General features: G+C 33.6%; 1 protein-coding gene across 1 annotated transcript; it reads left to right on the top strand.

The window, feature by feature from the left end:
• The first annotated feature begins 14,217 nt into the window (after positions 1-14,217).
• Positions 14,218-21,148, top strand: LOC105952669 (protein kinase and Mad3-BUB1-I domain-containing protein). Its single transcript, XM_012976250.2, has 15 exons — positions 14,218-14,473; positions 14,580-14,730; positions 15,043-15,200; positions 15,322-15,412; positions 16,434-16,544; positions 16,634-16,721; positions 17,089-17,192; positions 17,289-17,360; positions 17,456-17,545; positions 17,641-17,798; positions 18,694-18,754; positions 18,842-18,976; positions 19,068-19,189; positions 19,375-19,604; positions 20,969-21,148. Exons 1-14 carry the CDS (start codon positions 14,391-14,393, stop codon positions 19,562-19,564), a joined length of 1,614 nt encoding a protein of 537 aa, XP_012831704.1. The 5' UTR covers positions 14,218-14,390; the 3' UTR covers positions 19,565-19,604; positions 20,969-21,148.
• Positions 21,149-22,141: the final 993 nt, after the last annotated feature.

The following is a 22,141-nucleotide window of genomic DNA, read 5'->3' as shown; positions in this document are numbered from 1 at the left end:
TCTAACCCCGGCCCGGCTCACTGGAAAGCCGTGAAAGATATCCTCAAGTACTTGCGAAGGACTAAGGATATATTTTTGGTCTATGGGGGTGCCGAGTTGAAATTAGAGGGTTTAACCGACTCTAGTTTTCAATCGGACGTGGACGACTCAAAGTCGAATTCTGGATTTATATTCACGCTTAATGGTGGTGCCGTGTGTTGGAAGAGTTCCAAGCAGAGCACGACGGCTGATTCCACTACCGAAGCGGAATACATTGCAGTGTCCGAAGCTGCAAAAGATGGGACTTGGATAAGGAAGTTCATCCAAGAGTTGGGTGTCATTCCTAATGCTAGTGATCCAGTACCGTTGTACTGTGATAACACCGGAGCCTTGGCGAAAGCTAAGGAGCCGAGATCTCATCAGAAGTTGAAGCATATTCTGAGAAAGTATCATGTGATCCGAGAGATCATTGATAGAGGTGAAGTTAAAGTAGAACGAGTCACCTCGGAAGAGAACGTTGCAGACCCCTTTACGAAGCCTTTACCGAGATCGGTCCATGAGAAACATCGAGAGTCGATGGGATTGCGATTCATGGGTAGTTGGCTTTAGGTCAAGTGGGAGATTGTTAGAGTAGGTGACCAACAAGCCAACTTGTGGCTGTGGTCTTTCGTATTTATTATGGTAATAAACGAACCTTTATTCGTATTAATGATAAAACACCTTGGCATTCTATATCTTTGTCCCTTTGTCACAAGCATAGATATAGTCCTTACAGTTATTACAAGTACTAGTAATTGATCGTTAGGATCGTGAGATATTTACTTAAGTATTATAACTGTTAAACGTGTTCCTAGTCGAAGGGTTACGCCACCAATGAGGATATCGGCCTTTCCCATTAGAAGACTAGCACTTAGTGTATGTGTACTGCATCTCATCAGTAAACGGTATTGTGATATCGGCATGCATAAGTGGGTGCTCGTAAGTTGACGAGTTCACTGAACTCCCTCACCCTAGAAATCTCTAAGTGGTTCCCACTAATCGAGTAGAGATATCTATGGTATAGTTGTACACCATTAGTCCTTATGACCTAGACATCACCGTGACTTCACTAGAGGACCAGCTGTATCGTGACCTGTCTCTGAGTTCCACCGAGGACCATCCCAAGGGCCAGTGTTCGTGCAGTCCGAAATCTAGTGGGAGGTCTGTGCATTGTAGTCGGGGATTCGATCGCTAGAATAGTCTTGGATGTCCTGTGTGTTATAATAGTTTGTAATCATTCTAAGTCTCTGGCCAGAGCTGACTAAGTGATGATTAGAGAATTTGATTCTCTAAGTCATGCACGTGACGATTACAACACTTGGAACGATCGCACCGTCATTGAACATATAAAGAGGTCTCGATGAACCAATGCCTCTAGTTCGATCGGGACATATGAATCGAAGGGACCGTACTGTACGTTAACTATATCTGAAGGTTCTTGCAGGCACTTCATTTGTATCTAGGGAATCATGACGCGTAGTTGCTAGACGCCAATCTTGATTCGTTGGGTGATTAAGGTGAAACGAGCTTCATCTTAATCGTAACTCTAAGGGGACGAGTTTTGACCACAAAGGGTTGTGGGCCCACGGCTAGCTTACACCTGAACCATCGAGGGTCACACTGCTCGTGCACATGAGATCTTTGAATAAACGGTCAAAGGTAAAATATGTTTATCTTTGCATGATTGGAAGTCAATATGATTGGGTCCAACATTCGTAATTTGGAATTACGAATGAGAATAAGAAAAGGAAAAGAATAGGCGAACGTATTAGTGAACCTTCTAAATCGGGAAGTTTCCAAATTTAGAAAGTGCACTGAATTAGGGTTTCCACTTTTGGAAAGTTGGAAATCGAGAGTTGGCACTCGTAATGACGAGGACATTATAATGATTCCGAAAATGTAATCGTTACAGTTTTCCGATCATCGAATTGAGAGAGATGAGCAAGTAAAAGAACTAACGAACTTAAGCTGTTGGGCCCGGTCCAACTTAAGCCCGTTAGGGTTTTATGCAAGACATATAAATACTTGATTTATAGGTCTTGCACACACACAACTAAGAGAACACACGTTCATAACCCTAGCCGCTCCCTCTCTCGATCAGCCACCCTCTCCCACGGCCACCACCACCGCGCCGTCGCCGGAAATTCGCCGAAATCGGCCACCCGTTGGCCGATCTCTTTCGGTATTCCTTTCCTTCTTTCTTTTCTTCCGTTATTCTGACTATTACGTGTCTAGTGCCACGTGTTTAGTAGATCGAAGTATACGAGGTGAAATCCAAGAGGAGGAAGATCGAAGAATCGAAGATGCGAGAAGGTAATTCCGAAAAACTGCTCTCGGGTTTTCTGCGCTGCCCAGCGAGAAAATTCGCCATAAATCAACCGGTCATCCGATGGACGTGAAATTTCGACAGCAGCTTCACGACTCATAAATCTACCATCGTCCAGAAGGAATTGTTCATCCAGTAAATACGCATGGAGATACTGAAGTCGGAGCAAGGCTGTAATTTCAGATCAGCAAACAGGTTGGATCAATAGGAGTGGGAAGAGCAGCTAGCCATCTTCTCTGCGCGTGAATCACATGCGCCGCCGTAGCTCGGATCATCGCCGTTGCTGCCCCGGATTGCATGGATTGGTTTCCGTGGCAATCTAGCTTTGCTTAGTGCGCCTACCTCACGCTTCAAGAGGTAATGTTTCGAATCTATTGTCATTCGATTCGGTTACGTTTAAATTAATATATGCATGTTCGTTTTAATAAGAAACTTGTATGATTTTATGTGACTACATGAAATTGGTTTTATTATTGCGAGCATGATTATTTGATTTAAACGCGAGCATGCTAATTGATTTAATTTCGATTAAGTAATTAAGCATGTATGTTGTTTTAATTTCGCTGGAAGCGCAAAGGTACGCAATGTATGTTGTTTTTTAATTTCGCTGGAAGCGCAAAGGTACGCAATTAATTGTTATCAATTATCGGGCATGTGTTTATGTGTTTTAAAGTTGTTTAAATCGCATAAAATTTTTGTTTTCCGCTGCGTACACGTGCCCGAAACCCAACACCATAGTCCATAAGTTAACCTGAAAAAAGCTTAACGCCCGAAAACGCCAGCGCCTCACATCGGCATAACGGCAAACAAGGCAAGCCCACATGGTTAACTTATGAATATCACTGGAAACCTCATACCTTCTGGTTAAACCAAACTCTACCTCTGATATCTTAAGTAAAATAATTCTTACACTTCACAAATGCACATGATAGTAAAGTAATGTTGAGTCAAGCCATGATTTAATACAGGAACTTTAGCCGACCATTGAGGCGGCGATCATCGAGAAAAAAATAAAAGACTGGAAAAGAAAGAGTACCTTGAAGAACACCAAGAACTTCAAAAACTTAAAAAGCACACAGTAATTATACAAGAGAGAATTTTAAAAGAGAGAGAGAGAGTCTAGAAAAGTGGTACTTAAGGAGTAGAAAACTCCAACTATAAATAGAAAAAGAAAGAGCCGGACATCAACCCCGGATTTCAAAAAGATAAAAAAGCGTGAATTGTAAAAAGTTGTGAATAGTGTTTTTACTATTCATAAACAGTGCTTGGTCTGCTGGCGTAAGCAATGACGAAATTTAATTTGTCGGGTACTGTAGAAGCATCTTGCTGGAATGCTCTAAGGTTGAACCTTCCTTAAATCGTCATTAAAGAAGCTTGTTTCTTCAGAAGTCTTAGAGTCTTCTTAAAATCATCTAAGGACTGGACAACAAAATTGTTTCTCCGTCTGATCCTTTCTTCAATTAGGAAAAAATCTTCAAGGGCCGCAATCTTCTTTTTAAGAATCTTGAGATAATTCTTATCTGTGATCTCGTTAGATTTTTCATCGAACCTAACATGAAAGGGAACTTTCCAGATGTTCCAACCCGGTGATGAGCTGAAGCGTACGAGATAAATCTCCCAGTCTTCCATCAATCCTTTCTTTTAATTTTCTCTTTAAGAGAAGACTTAAGTAAGTCAAAACTTTCTTGTAAAGAAAGATCTTGATAATCCTCATTAGGATCCTGAGCATCTTGGAGATCAGTAACCGAACTCATGGAAGCATCTGATTTTGAATCAGAAAGATATCATCGAACAAGTCTTTCTTGATATGGTCCATATAAAGATCCATAATTTTATCTTTAGGGAAAATGTCTAAGTACTGCTTGGAGAACTCAGAGAATGAAGGAAGACTATATGAGGTATTCTTAGTAGAGATCTTTTTGTGATCTTCTATTTTGGATTTAATCCTCTGGATATTCTCTTGTAAAGGTGACTCATTGGAGCCAGGAGTGATGACATTTAGATTGTTCCAAAACCTTGTAGTATGGATTCTCCATAAACACGGTGAACCGTTTGTCGTGAAACCGAATTGTGGTTTCCACTTCCAGACCCATGGGATTCCGGAATCAACAAAAAACATACAAATAGTTTTACTACCTGTATTGTGTGTTTTAAGAGAAGAAAAACAAATAGAGTATTCTTCTAAGAGAGATTTAATCTCTTCAGGCAAAATGTCTGCCATAGCCCCAAAGATTTCCCACCACGAGAAAAGCCAGTTTGGAATTTGATTCCTACTGATATTATCGCAGATTTTTATAAGCCAAGTATGAGAATGCTTGGGATTCTGGTATAGAAGGGTTTTATAAAAACTCTGTAAGTAATCCCAATAATTATATTGGAAGGCTGACCTGGTAACTTCATTGGTAATGGTCTTTTCAGCAAAAGGGGAAGTACCCCATTCCTGGATAGAGATGATCTTCTTAATAACAAATTTAGAGTAGTTAATAATCTTACTCTTGGGGGGATAGTGCTGAATATCAACACTTCCTAGACTGATGAGGATATTCTCATAGAATCCTCTTGTCTTGTAGGTTTCGACTTTCCAATAATTTGTCGGAAGATATTTATCCATAAGAATCCATGGGGACTCTTTGAATGTTTCATCTTCATTTTCAATGACTAAGATTAACTCTTTCTTAGGGGAGTCAAAGAATTTGTATTCTTTTTGAGCCATTGAAGAATATGATTCTTCTTCTGATTTTGAGGAATTGTCCTCCATTGGTATATTTTTCTCTCTTTGTCTGAGGAATTCTTGGAACTCCTTTTGGACTTCTTTTGAAGAAGAACTCGCACCAGAAATATGCTGGTTAAAAAGGGATTTTTTCCCTTGCTGAACAATGGGGAAACCTCTGCCTCCCCTTCCTCTTTGAGAGGAAAAAGGGTGTCTTCCAGGAAAGCTCATATCTGTCATGAAGAAATATATTCACGAGTTAAGAAGTCTGGAAGATGATTATCTTTCCCTTGTTTATAAACAATGTTAAAATCAAAGTAAGCAAGATGCGATTGCCATCGGGCGAACATCTGTTTGGAAACATTATGTTCAAAATCTTTAAAGAGCATAAACGTAGCAGCTTTACAATCAGTCTTAATGGTAAACTTTTGATTGTATAAGTCATCCTGAAATTTAAGGACACATTTAACAATAGCAAGAATCTCTTTAGCTGTAGTAGAATAATTCTTTTGAGCATTATTCCATTTACCGGAATAAAATCGAATGATGTATTCAATCTTATTATCAGGGTTGATTTGTTTTAAAATACCCCCATACCCCAGATCTGAGGCATCAGTTTCAACGCATTTTTCCCACAAAGGGTTAGCAAGCATAAGACACGGAATGTTTTTAACTTTCTCCTTAATATTAATAACAGCCTTAGTGTGATTATCACTCCAAGGGGAAGGATTCTTCTTAAGCCTATCATATAAAATAGCAGAATCGTTAGCAAGATTTTTAATATAAGAAGAAACATAATTAAGGCTTCCCAAAAATCTTTGCAGCTGAGTTTTATCGGTAATAACATCGGGAAATTTATTTCCAAACTCAATACTTCTTTGAATGGGAATGATGTTTCCTTTTTCAATAGTATGACCTAAGAATTTTATCTTAGTCTGGAAAAGAACCATTTTAGGTTTTGAAATAACTAAACCATTTTTAATGATTATGTTTTTGAACATATCAAGATGCTTAAAATGCGTCTCAATGTCTTTAGAGAAGACAAGAATATCATCAATATAAACAATGATAAAATCACTATACGGATAGAAGATGTCATTCATGATTTGTTGAAACTCAGAAGGAGCATTCTTAAGGCCAAAAGGCATAACATTCCATTCGTAATGACCGAAAGGAACATTGAAGGCAGTTTTATACCTATCCGTCTGATTTATCTGTATTTGCCAGAAACCTGATTTTAAATCAAATTTTGAAAACAAAAGAGCATTGACCAATCTGTCAAGAAGATCCTTTTTATTAGGGATAGGGTGTCTAATCCATTTAAGAATTTTATTAAGAGGTTTGTAATTAATAACCAATCTAGGAACTCCACGTTCTTGCTCTGAATGTTTATTAACATAGAAGGCAGTACAAGACCAGGGGGACTTGGAAGGGGAAATAAGTTTCTTTTGCAATAAGGACGATATTTCCTTCTTACATAACTCTAAATACTCTGAGTTCATCTGACAAGGCCTAGACTTAGTAGGGATTTGACTATCTTTAAATCCTTCTTCGTAGGGAAGAGAAACAATATGTTTTTTTCTATCCCAAAAAGCGTTAGGGAATTCATTGCAAATGTCAATAGAGAATTTATTATATATAAGCTTTATTTTATCTTGAAGTTTTAAATTCTTCAATCTATCTTCAATAGTTAAAGAGTTAAATTCTTCTTTGAGAAAATTGACCTGACAATTTTTAAAATCAATTTGATCTTGGATAGAGTTAAGAACCTTATGAATAGGTTTAGTGATAAACTTAAAAGAAATAGGTTTACCATTATAAGTACCTGTAATCCCTCTTTCATCAATAAAAGTAAGAGGATAAATCTTATAAAGAAATGGGAGGCCAATAATCATTTGGCTAGTAATGTCTTCAGCAATAAGAAAGTCATTAGCAATACAACAACCTTCGATACATACATAAGCATTTTTAAGCTTATAGTTAATTTTTAAAGATCCTCCTCCTGCGTGAGAAAGAGAATGTGTAGTTTTTTCAAAAAACTTGGTGGGAATTTTTCCCATTTGAATAACACTTAGGTCAGCGCCACTATCAATCATAGCAATGAAGTCTTCCTTGTAAGAATTATTAATGAGGAGAGAAATCTTTGTATACCATTTTTGAGAAATAATAATATTAATGGTAGATAAATGATTTTTATTTAGAGTGTCAAACTCATCGGAGTTAATGAACTCTGTAAAAGTATCTTTTTCTTTGCCCTTTTCAATAATAGAAAGACGCGACGAAAATTCAGAATTATTCTTTTGAAGAATCTTAATATCATTTTTAAGATTATAAATCTCTTGACTCAAATCATTGATAGTGATAGGACTATTCTTGATACTCCTAAGTTTAAGAAGGTTATCTAATTCTCCCATGTTGTAATAATTATTATCAATTTTACTAGAGAGACTGGTGCTAGTATTACTAGTAGTGGGACCAGAATCATGTAACTGGTCAATGACCTTATCTCTTAAACTAGGATCCTTAATCTGTTTAAGAAAGTCAAGAATATTATTATTAGTTAACACATTTATATTCAGGTCTTGGAACTGACTCATGAGTTTGTAATATTCATCTTCAACAGGATTATCTGTATCTTTGATGCAATTAAGACATGGTTTACCAAGAGCACAATTATTGCATTCATCACTCTTAGTAGAGATATCATTGGAAAAATCCGATTCTTGGGAGGAATCAGATCTATTAGAATCTGTATCATCCTCAGATTTCATGACAATTTTATAAAGGGTTTCTTTTAAATCATCATCAATATCAAGATTTTTAATCTTATCTTTAGCATAACATTGATTAGCATAGTGACCTGTTCTACCACATTTTCTGCAAATAATCTTGCTAAGAAAATTACTATCCCTTTTATAGGACTTTTTTCTGTGATAACGATTTCTACCTTTGTCGTTATCTTGCTTTTCTTTAATCTGTTTACTATTATCATAATGTCTTCTCCTTTTCCTGTAATTAGGTTTATGATTAAATTCTCTTTTATTTTTATGAGAATCTTTTTTGCCAGGATTGTCTAGGCCAAACTGGTCACAGAAATGACCTAACTGTTTTCTTTCAAGCAGATTATCCTTACGGATCTGATTTCTTAACTTGATTTCATTACAAAGACTTAGTCCTTCTTGAATACAAGTACTGACAATTTGGCCAAAAGTAAAAGCCTCATATGCAATATGATCTGAGTCTTTTCTAAGGACCTTTTTGATCCTTTCAGCAAACAAGTAGGGAAGACCATCAACAAACTTGTTTTTCCAAATATCCTGATTGCATTCAGGAATATCGAAAATGCGTGATAGAAAAGTATCTTTGTACCATCTAAAATCAGAAAGGGTTTTACACTTCATATTTAAAAGAAGAGTTTTGGTGTTTTCAGATTTATTAGTAAATCTACCAGTAAAATGTTCGAGAATGGTAAGAACAAGAGAGTAAACCGCATTAGGTTTAGTTTCACCATCTTCAATTTTAACAGAATTGAAAATTTCTTGTTTATTTAAATTATTTAAATAATTATCCCACCAACCTTTAAGCTGGCCGGTAAACCCAACCGTAATGGCTTGAGCAGTTTGTAAATCATTGTTACCACTAATTCTGCAAGCAGAACCATACATAAGCATGCGATGGCATTGAGTAATAATATGTTTGTCACTACCGCCATCAATATTCCATTCATAGATGCTCTTTCCTGAATAGGAAGTATTGAAGAAGTTTTCTTGTTCTTCATGAAGAACATCCATAGGGGTGGGTCTATTATAATAGAATTTAGAAAGATTGGGCTTATCGGCCCATCTCATTTTATTAATACTTTCAGTATTATCATACTTTGTAGAGCTAGTGCCAGGACTATCTTCAAAATCATCATTTAAAGTAGAAATATTTAATTTGCTGAATTTATTTGAAATAATCTTTTCAAAATCAGAAACAGAAGGTTCAATTTTGAAATTGTCTAATTCAATAGGAGACTGTATAGAAGAGGCAGTCTTAACAACTGTACTTTTATCAAGTAAATCAGACTTAGTCTGAGTCTTAGTATGGAATAAAATTTTGTCAATTTTATCATGTAAAGATATAATCTCCTCCCCTATAATTGAAAGATAAAGATTGCCAAAATTATTTTGTTCAATCATTAAATTGATTTGTTTAACCGTAACTTGTAGAACATCATTTTCAATGATTTTAGAGAATGGAAGAAAATTAAAAACTCTACCATTTTTCTCAATTTGAAAAGGAACATGGGGAGGGTGGATAGATTTCTGTATACCACCAGAGATAATTTTAAAATCTCTTTCAATAACTGAAACATGATTAATGTAAAAAGTTTTTATGAACCAAGGAACATAATATGTAATTTCATTATGATAAGTGCAGAATTTATAAAAACTGTCAACAAAGTAATCTAAATCGGTTTTTGAAAAGGATTTAAAATACCAAACTCTGAAATTATCCCATTTGGGATCATTAAATTCATCATTAATCTGAGCTCTTATCGAAGAACCCTTAGAGAAATCAAGAAAGGTTTTAAAATCCATTTAAATCTTAAAATTACAATCCGAAATTGTTTCGGGATCAATCTCATCTTTGAGAATGATGTTATTTTCATTAATAACGATTCTTTCATAATTGTTATTATTAAAAGCATCTTCTCTATGAGCAGAAGTGGAAGCTCTAGAGGTACAAGGTAGTTCAACCTCATAATCTAAAGGAGAGATTAAGGAGTGGCTGGATCTAGATCCAGAATAAGAAGTCGAACTTCTTCGAAGTAAATTATTTGAACCAATATTAATGATTCCATCATTTCTTTGAGTGATGTGTTGAAAGTTGCTATTAATAATAGGGATCTTGGGAACAGATTGTTCTAAAATCCAGTTTTCAGGAAAAATAATTTCTTCCCATTTGATAGATCTCCTGGTAGTAACGTTTGACTTACTAAAATTTGTTTCAATTAAGATAGTTTCATTATTATCTTTTTCAATTCTTTTACACATAGGATTAAGAGTAAATAAAGGTTTATAATATAAACGATAGCAGATACACATAATTTCAGTACCAGGTATGTAATTATAACCATGAGTTTTAACATTTAATGTTAATGCTTCAAGAATATTACTATCTGATAAGGATAGGGATAAGTTAGGATAGGCGTCAAAATAGACCGGTCCTAAAGCTAAGCTAGACTCAATAATTCCCATAAGGGATTGTTTCCAGTTCAGATTTCTACCATCTCTAAGGGTAGCAAGGAAACTTTCTGGTAGTCCGTTTAAAGTAAGAGGCCTAAAGGCAACTTGAACACAACCAATATGTAAGAACTTATGAGTTCTTTTAAAAGGTAAAATATCATTTTTACTAAGTAATTTAACTACCATCTCAGATTCATGAAGAGGTATAGACGATTCAGTGGTTTTAACAATTTGTTTAAACCCTAATTTTTCGAAAGTACCTAGTTTATAAACCATATTAGGTTTAATGATAGGGATAGTCCATCTATTTAATAGATCAAGATTCTCAGGAACATCATATTCCTGGGTCATACTGTTTTTAACAGTATCATGATTTCTGAAGATATTCATCATCAATTGAAATGTATTAAATCACGACTTAGGAACAAAACATACTTTACTAATCTGGCTCTGATACCAATAAAAACAAGATCGTTTAATATATCAGTAGTGTATATATATATATATATATATATATATATATATATATATATATATATATATATATATATATATATATATATATATATATATATATATATATATATATATATATATATATATATATTTTCTTGAAATTCTTATGAGTATTCAATCAAAGATCGAAACGTGGTTGAATTCATTTTGCTTCACATGCATTCTGAAAAAACGTGGTTTAATTTGTGTCCTTTCAAATGGGGAAGGGTACGATTCATAGTGCAGTGGTGGGGATGAAAATCTCACTCAACGCAACCAATTTTTACAGAGCTTATTTAGTGCACTCAACAATTTGTACCTCTAGAGAGAGTACAAAACCTTAATGAGAGAGCACACGTAGAGCTTGATTTTATTTAATTTTGTTTTTTCATTAGGAAGGTTTAGGTAGGGGTGAGCAAAAAAATCGAGATATCGAAAAACCGAAACGAAGACCGAAAAAAATCGAGCCGATATGCACAGTCCCGACTTAAAATCGCATATACGGTAATTTTTTGTTTGAAATACCGAAAATATCGATTCGTGTATGGAGAATAAAAAAAATTACCGAACCGAACCGTTTTATAGAAAATGACGTCGTTTTGATATATAGTATAAATATTTACCGTCTTCCCCTAGCGCGTCTATATCCTTCAAACGCCTCCATGTAACATGTTTTTTATTAGTTAATTTTGGTTTTTTATTTGTTAATTTTCTCAAACAAATGTAATGAAAGTCCAAATTCACTGTTAATCAAATATCTATTTTATGCCGAACCGATAGATGAAACCGAAACCGAAAATAGACCAAATTGAGACCAAAACTGTTAACCGAAAACCGAAAACCCGATTAACACCGAACTGAAAAAAACCGATATGTCCGGTTCCTAAAATATGAAAAACCGATATTATCTGTACGCGTTTGGTTTATTGCAAAAATCGAGTTATACCGACCCGTGCACACCCCTAGGTTTAAGTAAATAAATCTTCAAGTTTTACATAAAATAAAGGGTTGCGATTAGTTAGGAGTAGAGATTGAACAGATCATATCAGAGTTTTAACACTTTTATAAAACTTTTAGTAAATTTCCGATTTTTTTTCGAAAGTGAAAAACTAATTTTATTTTAGGGATGGAAAAGAAAATGGAAATAAAAATGAAAAAAATTGTTCAAAAAAGAAAAATCAGATTCCAAATCAGTGGGATACTGAAAAAAAACTACATAATAATTTCGATATCAAAAGTGTTAATTTCGGGAGGGGGGGGGGGGGGGGGGGGGGGGGTCGGAAATTTTTGGAATTATTTTTGTAAATTGAAATCGGAATCTCATATTTATTTCAATTCCAATCCAAAAGAAATTAAAAAAAAAAATTGGAAGTCAAAATTTTGGAATTTGTAATTGAATATATTGCTCCAAAATCGAAATGCGGATCGGAGTATGAGGAAATCTAGCATCGAGGTCAATGACCACACCACCTCGTTCCAATAATTTTCATCTTCAGTTGTGATTATCAGATTGAACTACGGTTAAACATTTATAAATTAATACAATTGTGACCATCAAAATTTCATTAATTTAGTGAAATATTAACTTATCAATAAATTAATAATTATTAATTTACACATTAATTAATAACTTATTAATTTATGAAATTACTTTTATTATTATTTTCAATAAATACATTTTTTACATGTATATTATTCATTGTATCATTAGTTCAATGCATTATAGTTCCCGTTTCACAAACGGAAGCTCTTAAAGCAGCAATGTTATGAAACGATTTTATATTGAGTTATGAGAAAATTATACCAAAAGTTCTAAGCATGTTAAGAAAAGCGAGGGACGAGATTGATGGTAATGTGAACTTCAACAAGAAACAAGCGACGATTAAATTATATTGTATTAAGCCTTCATAGATCTATAAAATATGTACTCTACCATGTAATTTAAGAATTATTTTTATGCATTATTAATTTATATAATATATGTGGCTTCTTAAATTTTTTGAATGTGTATTATCTTATAAATTTAGCGAATTATAAATTTAGCACGTTGTCCTCGAGTTGGGACCGAGAAAATTTATTATTTAAGCAAAGTTATATATTTATCAGATATTAATTTATTGAGGTTCTACTGTACTAAGAAACGCATAATTTTCATTATCTTATCTAGAGAAGATTCAAGGTTTGCGAGGTTATAGGTTTTGTCAAATACTAAAACATCATCCGATAGTTATATTCAGCTCCTGAATCTCCACCACACCAAAAATCTTGAAATTGCATATTCTTCATTTATCGCATATATTTGTAAAAAAATACCATTATCTTTTATTTCAGGTCTTGAATAACGTGTTGATATCACCTCCTCGAATTATTTCTAGTCGGTCCTTCAACCAATTGTAGTATTTGTACCCATCTTCTAGTGTGAATTAAAGAAAATTTTCTAGCACTCTCTAACAAATTGCTCTAGAAAATCCATAATCAAGCATGGCCTAAATTCGATATATGTTATCAAACGGCTCAATATAGATTCGTTCCGCATTGAAATATATCTTACACAAAATTAAGTCATCAATTAGCATAAATTCTTACATGAAAACATAACAATTAAAGTAAACTTTGTACCTCTTTTTAAAATCTTGTAAATCTTTGTACGTACCTCCAAAACAAACTTTTATGCTATCGAAGAAAGTAGAGATGAACCCGCATGTGGATAACTTAACTGGTTTTCGGGTGGTAAGTTGGCGCAAGAAAGTAGAGATGAAAGGAGTTGGGTATGAAATAATTGGTTCCGGATTTTGACATATTGAATTGTTATTATTTTTTTGAACTGTAATTTAGTAGTTATTAGTTTACTTTTATCGGCGTGGGTGTTCCTATTTTTGGAAAATTATGAAATTGTCAGAAAAATCCTGCTAAGTTTTGAAATTTTATAACTCATGTGATTTCCGAAATTTTCGGAACTTTTGGGATTGAAATGAATTTTTAAATTCCAAACAAATTGGAATTGATCATGTACTTACGAAAATTTTCTGCAAAAATTAATTTCGATCCGATCTATTCGACTTTCACCCCTTCTTATGCTACCATGTTTTAATTGGGGAAAAAAAATACAGTTTTTGCCCCTCAAGTTTGCAATGATTCCACATCTGGTCCTCTATATTCACAAAAAACACATTTGGTCTCTCATGTTTCAAAAATTCAACATTTTTAGTCATTTTCCGTCAATTTTCCGTTAAAACTAACGGAATCAAGCATGTGCCCATCAATGACTTAACTAACGGTAAATCGATGAAAATGACCAAAAGCGTTAAATTATTGAAACACGAGGGACCAAATGTATTTTTTGGGAACATAGGGGACCAAATGTAAAATAGGTGTAAACTTGAGGGGTGAAAACTGTAATTGTCCCTTTAATTGGGCGTTTATCACCCAAAAGGAAAATGAAAAAGAAAAAGCCAAAAAAAAAAAAAAAAAAAGGAAAAAGGCCTGCTCAAATAGATCCCGCCTGCTATCAGAATTCAAAAAATCAAACGTACTGTTTGGCCTTCCACTTTTATAGAGAGAGAGAGAGAGAGAGAGAGAGAGAGAGAGAGAGAGAGAATCTGAGATATCTATGGCCGTCGTGTCAAGAAAAATCGCCGGAGTCTCCAACCCTTCCTTCTCCGGCGCCGACGATCCTCTCCTACCTTGGCTCCGGTACCTTTCAACTTCAATTATTTCTTAGTATACATGAAACAAAATTGCTCAAAATTAAAAGTCACATTTCTCTTAATTAATTGTTTGGATTTCTACCAATTTCAAGGTCAATTTACGAATCACTGAAAACTCAAAGTTCGAATCAGCTCAACGGTTTTACGGATTTCGATTTGCTCGTAGCCAATTGTATTAATACCTTCAAATCCGATCCCCGGTATCGAGATGACATCAGATTTCTCAAGATATGGTTCCTCTATGTAATGCTTTTTCCCCCTTTTCCAACCTTTGTTGTGTTGAAGTTCATTTCAATTCGTGAAAAAAAAAATTAATTTTATCAGTTGAATTGAATTGATATTCTATTTTGTGATTTTTGTGGATTGGGTTTGGGTTTCAGTCGAATTTTATGGTTTAATCTATTAGCTTTTGATTATGGTTGCATATTTTTTTTGTTATTATGACCTAATTTTACTTACTTTATGCTTTGTGATTTTATGAATTATGCTTGTGAAATTTTGTATTTATGTTTCGCAGTTTGATCAACTTCCTAACTTGTGATGTGTAATTGATAGATGGATGGTAGTTCGGATTATGAAAGGGTTTATAAAGAAATGGAGGAACACAGGATTTGTGTGCACAAAGCTCTGCTTTATGAATCATTAGCATTGTTTCTCGAAGCAAAAGGCAGGTTGATTGATGCTTGTATGGTTTATCAACTTGGCATCTCGAGGTTCTTGAACTTCTCTCAATATCGATTTTTTTTTTATTTTTTTAATTTTTTTTATTAAAGTTAGTTGGCAACTTTTTCTGAGTTATGATTCCATGGAAATATGGGTGTTTTTGCATTTCAGAAATGCTGAGCCACTGGGGAGATTAAAGAAAGCTCAGGTGCTATTTCTCGAGAGAATGTCCGAGAGAGTAACTAATGAATCATCTGAGAAGGTATGCTTGATTTGTCTTATTTTATAAGTTGAGAAACAAGAGACCTAAGCGAATGAACTATTATTTTGTGCGTTGTAAATTCCTAAGCAACTCATCTAGATTAACAATACATTTATCTGATTACTATGATGAAAAACTAAGTGAAATTTTTTCATATCTTTCCACAACTTCAATAACCAAACACGGCAATTAGAGAAAGAAGAATGATACTTATCACATTATAATTGACTATTTTATCATCTCATGGATAGTTAACTGCTCACTTCATCGTAGTTTTTTTTTTATTTTATTTTTATTTTTATTTTATTTTTATTTTTATTTTATTTTATTTTTGGAAGTGATACGAGCGAGCCAAATATTGTACATTGATTGGAATCTCGAAAGTTATGCTACTCAATATTTTTTCTAGTATAGTGCGTGGAGGTGTTGTCTAATAACCCTTTGTTCCAACTACATACTTGGCTCTGATTGCACATATTCTGATGCCTTAGCCTGTACATAAAAATCCATGTAATATCAAAGATTAATGCTGCTAGATACTCAAGGTGTGCTTTTTAGTTTTGAAGTACTTAGTCTATATGTGAGAGTTAATAACTGCTAACATAAAGGTATGCTGTGGGAAGAAAAACACGATTAGATGTAGTTGGAGGGAATTTTATTTTCATAGATAAGATGGTTAGTAACATATAATCGGCGAGGCCTATGTTATATTGTAGATTTGTGTGTGGAAAGAGGATTGTACGCATTTGAAGGACCAAACTCCTCATACATTATTGTCCTGGGTATAGTATGGTAATTAAAGGTACTGAATGTCACCGAATTGAAATTTGAAATGTGATTATTGTGATTTCGCCCATTTAAATGGTTAAATTCTGTGAAGCCACTGATGCAAGCATTTCCTTGAGTATCATTTGACTTCAATTAGTTGCAAATAATTCTACTTTGTTTTTGGTTCGGAGGTTAGTTTTGTATCGATCTTTCCTCTAATGCACACTTAAATATGATTTACACTTCTCTACAGGTTGGAAACGGCGTTTCTGCAGAACAGGGTGAAAATCTTGTTAGTCCGTGGTCTGTCGTAATCCTCAAAAACTTATTGCAGAAGATGAATGCTCAAGTTGTACAGTATGAGGTGAGTCAATTTTCTATTACTTTATGTATATTTCATGCATAAAATTTTGTTTAGTGTCTCTGATAAGAAGGTTTCTTTTATCTTTGTAGGGATACCATCCAAGTAACAAAGCATATCCCGGAAAAGTGGCATTATCCACCTTGCTGAAATCAGCTAGGAATAAAAGCATTGATATAGGTTAATAAATTATTATACTTTTTACATTGATAGCTCTGATGTCGACATGTCGGTGTTATCAAATGACCATTACTACTACTACCTTACATAGGAGGCTTGACATCATCTGTTCTTACAAAACTTTGAACACCTCATAGTTTATAAGCTTGCAGCCTTATTACATAGAGTTTATCTATTAGCAACTCTTAGAATTTTCTTGATCCAATTCTTACTTAGTCGTCATTAGTAAGATGAAAAGTGCCATTTCCCAAAAGTGTTGGGTGGTAATGAACTAGAATGCTAACTGCGGGTTCATTTAACTTTATGGTTCCTTTCGTTGTGCTCTTTCCATTGAATTCAATCTGGTTTTGATTCATGATGTCTGAAGGTGGAGAGAAGTACCAGATTAAAGGATGTGCAGGACAGGGTGGATTTGCTCAGGTGTTTAAAGCATCCGTGAACGGCAATACTGACGATGTTGTTGCTCTTAAGGTAAACTATATTTTGTGATAACTAGCTTCATGGTTGGAAATCCAATACATTAAAATATACTATTTTACTGATTCTGAACATTCCAAATTTGGACAGGTTCAAAAACCTCCCTTTCCTTGGGAATTCTACATGTACCGTCAACTTGACATACGGATTCCAGAAAAAGATGTACGAGCTTTACACCTGCGATATTAGTTTCGAATATTTCGATATTAGTTATAGACTTATAGAGCTCTAGTTTTATTCCGGTCTTTGTTATTCAGAGGAAGTGTTTTGGCTTTGCTCAAAGATTGCATCTCTATTCGGACTACAGTGTCATAGTCTCTGATTATTTAGCTCACGGGACACTTCAGGTTGGCATATAATTTTTCTCAATCACTGATTTTCTTTTTTTTTAATGAATTTAAATTTCCTCCCTTGTACTTAGTTCATATTGAATTCTGTGCAGGATGCCATAAACTCTAATGCAGTTATAGGTGGGTCTATGGAAGAAGTATTATGTATTTATTACACTATAGAGATGCTTCGAATTCTTGAAACTCTGCACGACGTTGGAATTATCCATGGTGATTTCAAACCTGATAATTTGCTCATGCGCTATTCCAGGTAACTAGTTCTTCTGAATGGCACTATCGTATATGAATCAATATAGCAACTAAATCTGGGAAATGACGTTGCCTTTTTATCAGAATTGAATTAGAGGTTCATGTCAATATAGCATAGCGGTTTGCAATTACTTCGTAGTTATTGATGGAAAAAAGTTGCCAATCTTAATGAAACATCTTCAGTTTTTCTTGGTATCTTCGACTTCTGTCTTTTCTACGTGATGTCTGTTACTTCGCTAGATTGCACTGAAGTTATCTAAGAACTGTCGTATTCTCTATATCTAAAGGTGCCCCTGCTTTTTAATCCGGGTTGTCTTTTTGTTCAATTTAGTCATTTCTTTTTCTTATCAATGGATTGTTGCAATACAAGTTGAAGCTCCTTCCCTTGAGACACCTTTAATACTCAATTGCCTAGAACTGATATTTTTACGGATTTTTATGGTTGTTTTAGCACTTACACAAATTAGTAGTTCTTGTGGTTTATGTGAGAAAATAGGGTAATGCTTGTCTTTTTCTGCATTTTATCTTCTTCTTCTTAGTCCAAGTTCCCCATAGTATAGTTTACTTGCCCAAGGTTTCGTTTTAGTAGGGTAGCTACTGGATGTTTTGCCAGATTTTGATTTGTTATTTCTGGTTACTTTAATGAGACAACTTCAAGAAATTTCCAAGAGTTTGAACAACCAATAGTGCAGAAGCAAACTTCATAAACTACAACACTCCTTCGATTATGTTGTTTGTCATTCAAGTTTTCTTTACAGTTAGTTGATGGCTGGTCAGTATTTGAAAGCACTCAGAATTGTTCTATTGTTTTATTATACTTGGAACTTAAGTCGATCTTTTTTTAGGGTTCAATATAATCCCATAGTTATGATAAAATCATGTATATATGATGGCAGGGACGATCCAACCGAAGATGAAAATGATTTTCGCCTTCGAGATGGAACGTGGCGTGATCAGGTAGTTTTTTTATATATCTACAAATTCAAGCATATTAATCTAAATTCGTATATTATTTAAATATCACATCTGAATAATGAAAATCAGGGGCTATGCCTTGTCGACTGGGGAAGAGGAATAGATCTAAGTCTCTTTCCCAAAGGCACCAAATTTATTGGAGATAGTCGAACTTCTGGCTTTCGTTGCATTGAGATGCAAGAAAATAAGCCTTGGACTTTTCAGGTATTTGCCTTTCTTGAGATAAATAACTACTTCTGATGACAATGTTTTTTTTTTCTTTTTTCGATTTAATAATTTTTCGATGGCATGTTAGGTGGATATGTATGGACTGTGTGTTATAGTTCATTTGATGCTTCACAATTCATACATGGAGATAGAAAAACGAGCATCTTTTGATGGAAACTTCGTCTACCAGCCCAAATCACATTATAAGCGGTTCGTTCTTACTCTTCATTACCTATTTTATGATTGGATCAAAGAATTTTGAAATGAGAAAAATGAAAATAAATTTTCTTTAAAGTATAAACTAAACATTTCCACCATTTTACCCACTGCTTTCGTTATTACAGTATAAAACCAATATTGAATCGTAATTGTTCATGGCCTCTTTTATATTGCAGATATTGGAATGTCGATCTTTGGAAAAAAATGTTCGAAAAGTTACTGAATACCGAACCAGCTGAAGATCACAAGAAGTTGCTGCAATCTTTGAGGGAGTCATTCCAGGATTATATGTGTTCTGATCCAAAGCTAATTAAAAAGCTGAAACAGTTACTAATGAAGCAAAGACAATCCCTCTTAGGCCAATGATATCAGTTTCTTCGCTGAATCTTTGTGCTACTGACCGTCGGTAAGATCTCTTACTACTTTACGATCGTATAAAAACTCCCATCGTACACACACACACACACACACACACACACACACACATATCACATACTTTTAGACTTTATAAGCTTACTTAGATCAAATAAGACCATAGTTATTAGTGACGATTTTGTAACCGGAAAATTACAGTTTTCATCCCTCAAGTTTGCATTGATTCACATTTGGTCCCTCATGTTCACAAAAAGCACATTTGGTCCCTCGTGTTTGAATAATTTAACACTTTTGGTCATTTCCGTCAATTTACTGTTTGTCCGTCAGTTAAAGCAGTGACGGGCACACACATGATTCCGTTATTACTAATGGGAAATTGACGGAAAAGACTAAAAGGGGTTAATTTTGGAAACATTAGGGACCAAATTTTTTTTTTTTTTTTTTTTTGTGAATATGAGGGATCAAATGTAAAATTGGTGCACACGAAGAAAGTTATAATTTTCCCATTTTTTAAACTATACCTTATGTTAGAAAAAAATATGTATACATATTTTTCAAAAAATAAGTTAAGATCTTGCTATATCTTATTTGAGAAGTTAAAAAGCTAACAAGTGTAAGAAACAATTTAAGGGAAATTACAGTTTTCATCCCTCAAGTTTGCACTGATTTCACATTTGATCCCTCATGTTTATAAATAAATATATTTGGTCCCTCGTGTTTCGATAATTTAACACTTTCGGTCATTTCCGTCAATTTACCATTAATTCGTATATTAAGATAGCGATGGGCGTAGGTTTGATTCTGTTAGTACTGACGGAAATGACTAAAACATTTGAATTTCTGAAACATGAGGGACCAAATGTGGAATCAATGCAAATTTGAGGGATGAAAACTTTATTTTTCCCAAACTATTTAGGAGAACTTAATAGGATATTAGATGAATTTCTTTAAGTTTAATATTCACATTCGAACTCGCTTGTTATTTACTTCATGTATAAAATAAAAGTTATTGGGAAAGATACAGTTTTGGTCCCTCAAATTTACACCGATTTCACATTTGATCCTTCGTGTTTACAAAAAAATACATTTGATCTCTTATGTTTCAAAAATTCAACATTTTTAGTCATTTTTATCAATTTTATGTTAGTAATAACGGAATCAAGTGTGTGTCCATCACTTTCTTAACTGACAGAGTAACGATAAATTGACGAAAATGACAAAAAAATGTTTGATTATTGAAACATGAGGGACAATATTTTTTTTATTTTTTTTGTGAACATGAGAGACCAGATGTGAAATCAGTGCAAACTTGAGATATGAAAATTGTAATTTTTCCAAAAGTTATTATTATATTTATTTTTGCTCATTTATATTTTATAAACTCTCGTTATACAGATTTGTGAAGGCAGTGGCAGATTGGAATGTTTTAGTATGGATTTAGACAATTTGTTAAAGTAAAAAATATTGTTGTACGGATGGGCTGACATAAACTGAAGTGCAAATACGTAATGTAAACTGATGTGCAAATATGTATTCAGACAACATTGTATCAATTTAAGTTCAATTGGCTTTGTACGTATTGCTTATTATACGAGAGTATAGGCTTACTCACGGTACCTTAATTTAAGAAAGAAAAAAAAATGGTAAGAAAAGAAAGATTAACTTGCATTGTGTTGATATTAAAGAACTTGACGATTCAAAGTTCAAATTAGAGGACTTGCCAATTCAAAGTTTCACATTCTCATCAACAAGGGTTTTGAGGGTTTTTATTTTGAATAATTTTGAGTTATTTTAGCTTAAACTAGATTTTTGGCCGGTGCGATGCACGGGATTGAAGTAAAATTAATACAAAATAAAGTTCAATTTAAACGATAAAATTGAAGTTTCAATTCATTTTGATGTTTGCTATATGTAATGATGTAATGATGATAATCCCCCATCTATAAACTTTTTTTTGCCAGTTCATGTAGAGGTTTATTTATGTTTTTGATGTAAATGGTTGTTTATTTATTTTATCTCAGTTAATGTAGAGGTTTGACGAATGTTCTTCTTTATCTCCCATACATGCCCCAATAAATTTATGGTAAATCAATGATGGCATTAAATCTCAAAAGTTTCTCAAGAGTAACTTTACTTTTATTAATAAGATAACAACCAAATGTTTTTCGAAATAATTAAATAATTTTTCTATAAAATTAATATTAAATAAAATGACAATTTTAGTGGGAAAAATACGAAGATTTGGGGCCAAAAAGTCCGATGACTTACCGGATTTATTAAACTTGATTATACTAAATAAAATAAAACTATAAAATTAATTAAATAAATAAATGACAATTATAAGATAACAACAAAATATTTTTCTAAACAATTAAATATTTTTCCCATAAAATTAATATTAAGTAAATTAACATGTTTAGAGAGACAAAATACGTAGATTTGGGGACAAAAAGTTTGGATACTTAACGGATTTATTAAACTTGATTATATTAGATAAAATAAAATAATAAAATTAATTAAATAATTAAATGACAATTATAACTATCAAAGGAGTGGTAAAATTTTTTT

The sequence above is a fragment of the Erythranthe guttata genome, chromosome 13 (assembly GCF_056151865.1).
Source record: "Erythranthe guttata isolate IM_541 chromosome 13, IM_541, whole genome shotgun sequence".
NCBI classification, from domain to species: domain Eukaryota; kingdom Viridiplantae; phylum Streptophyta; class Magnoliopsida; order Lamiales; family Phrymaceae; genus Erythranthe; species Erythranthe guttata.
Note: the sequence above shows the minus strand (reverse complement) of the source record. Positions and strands in the feature narration are given on the sequence as shown.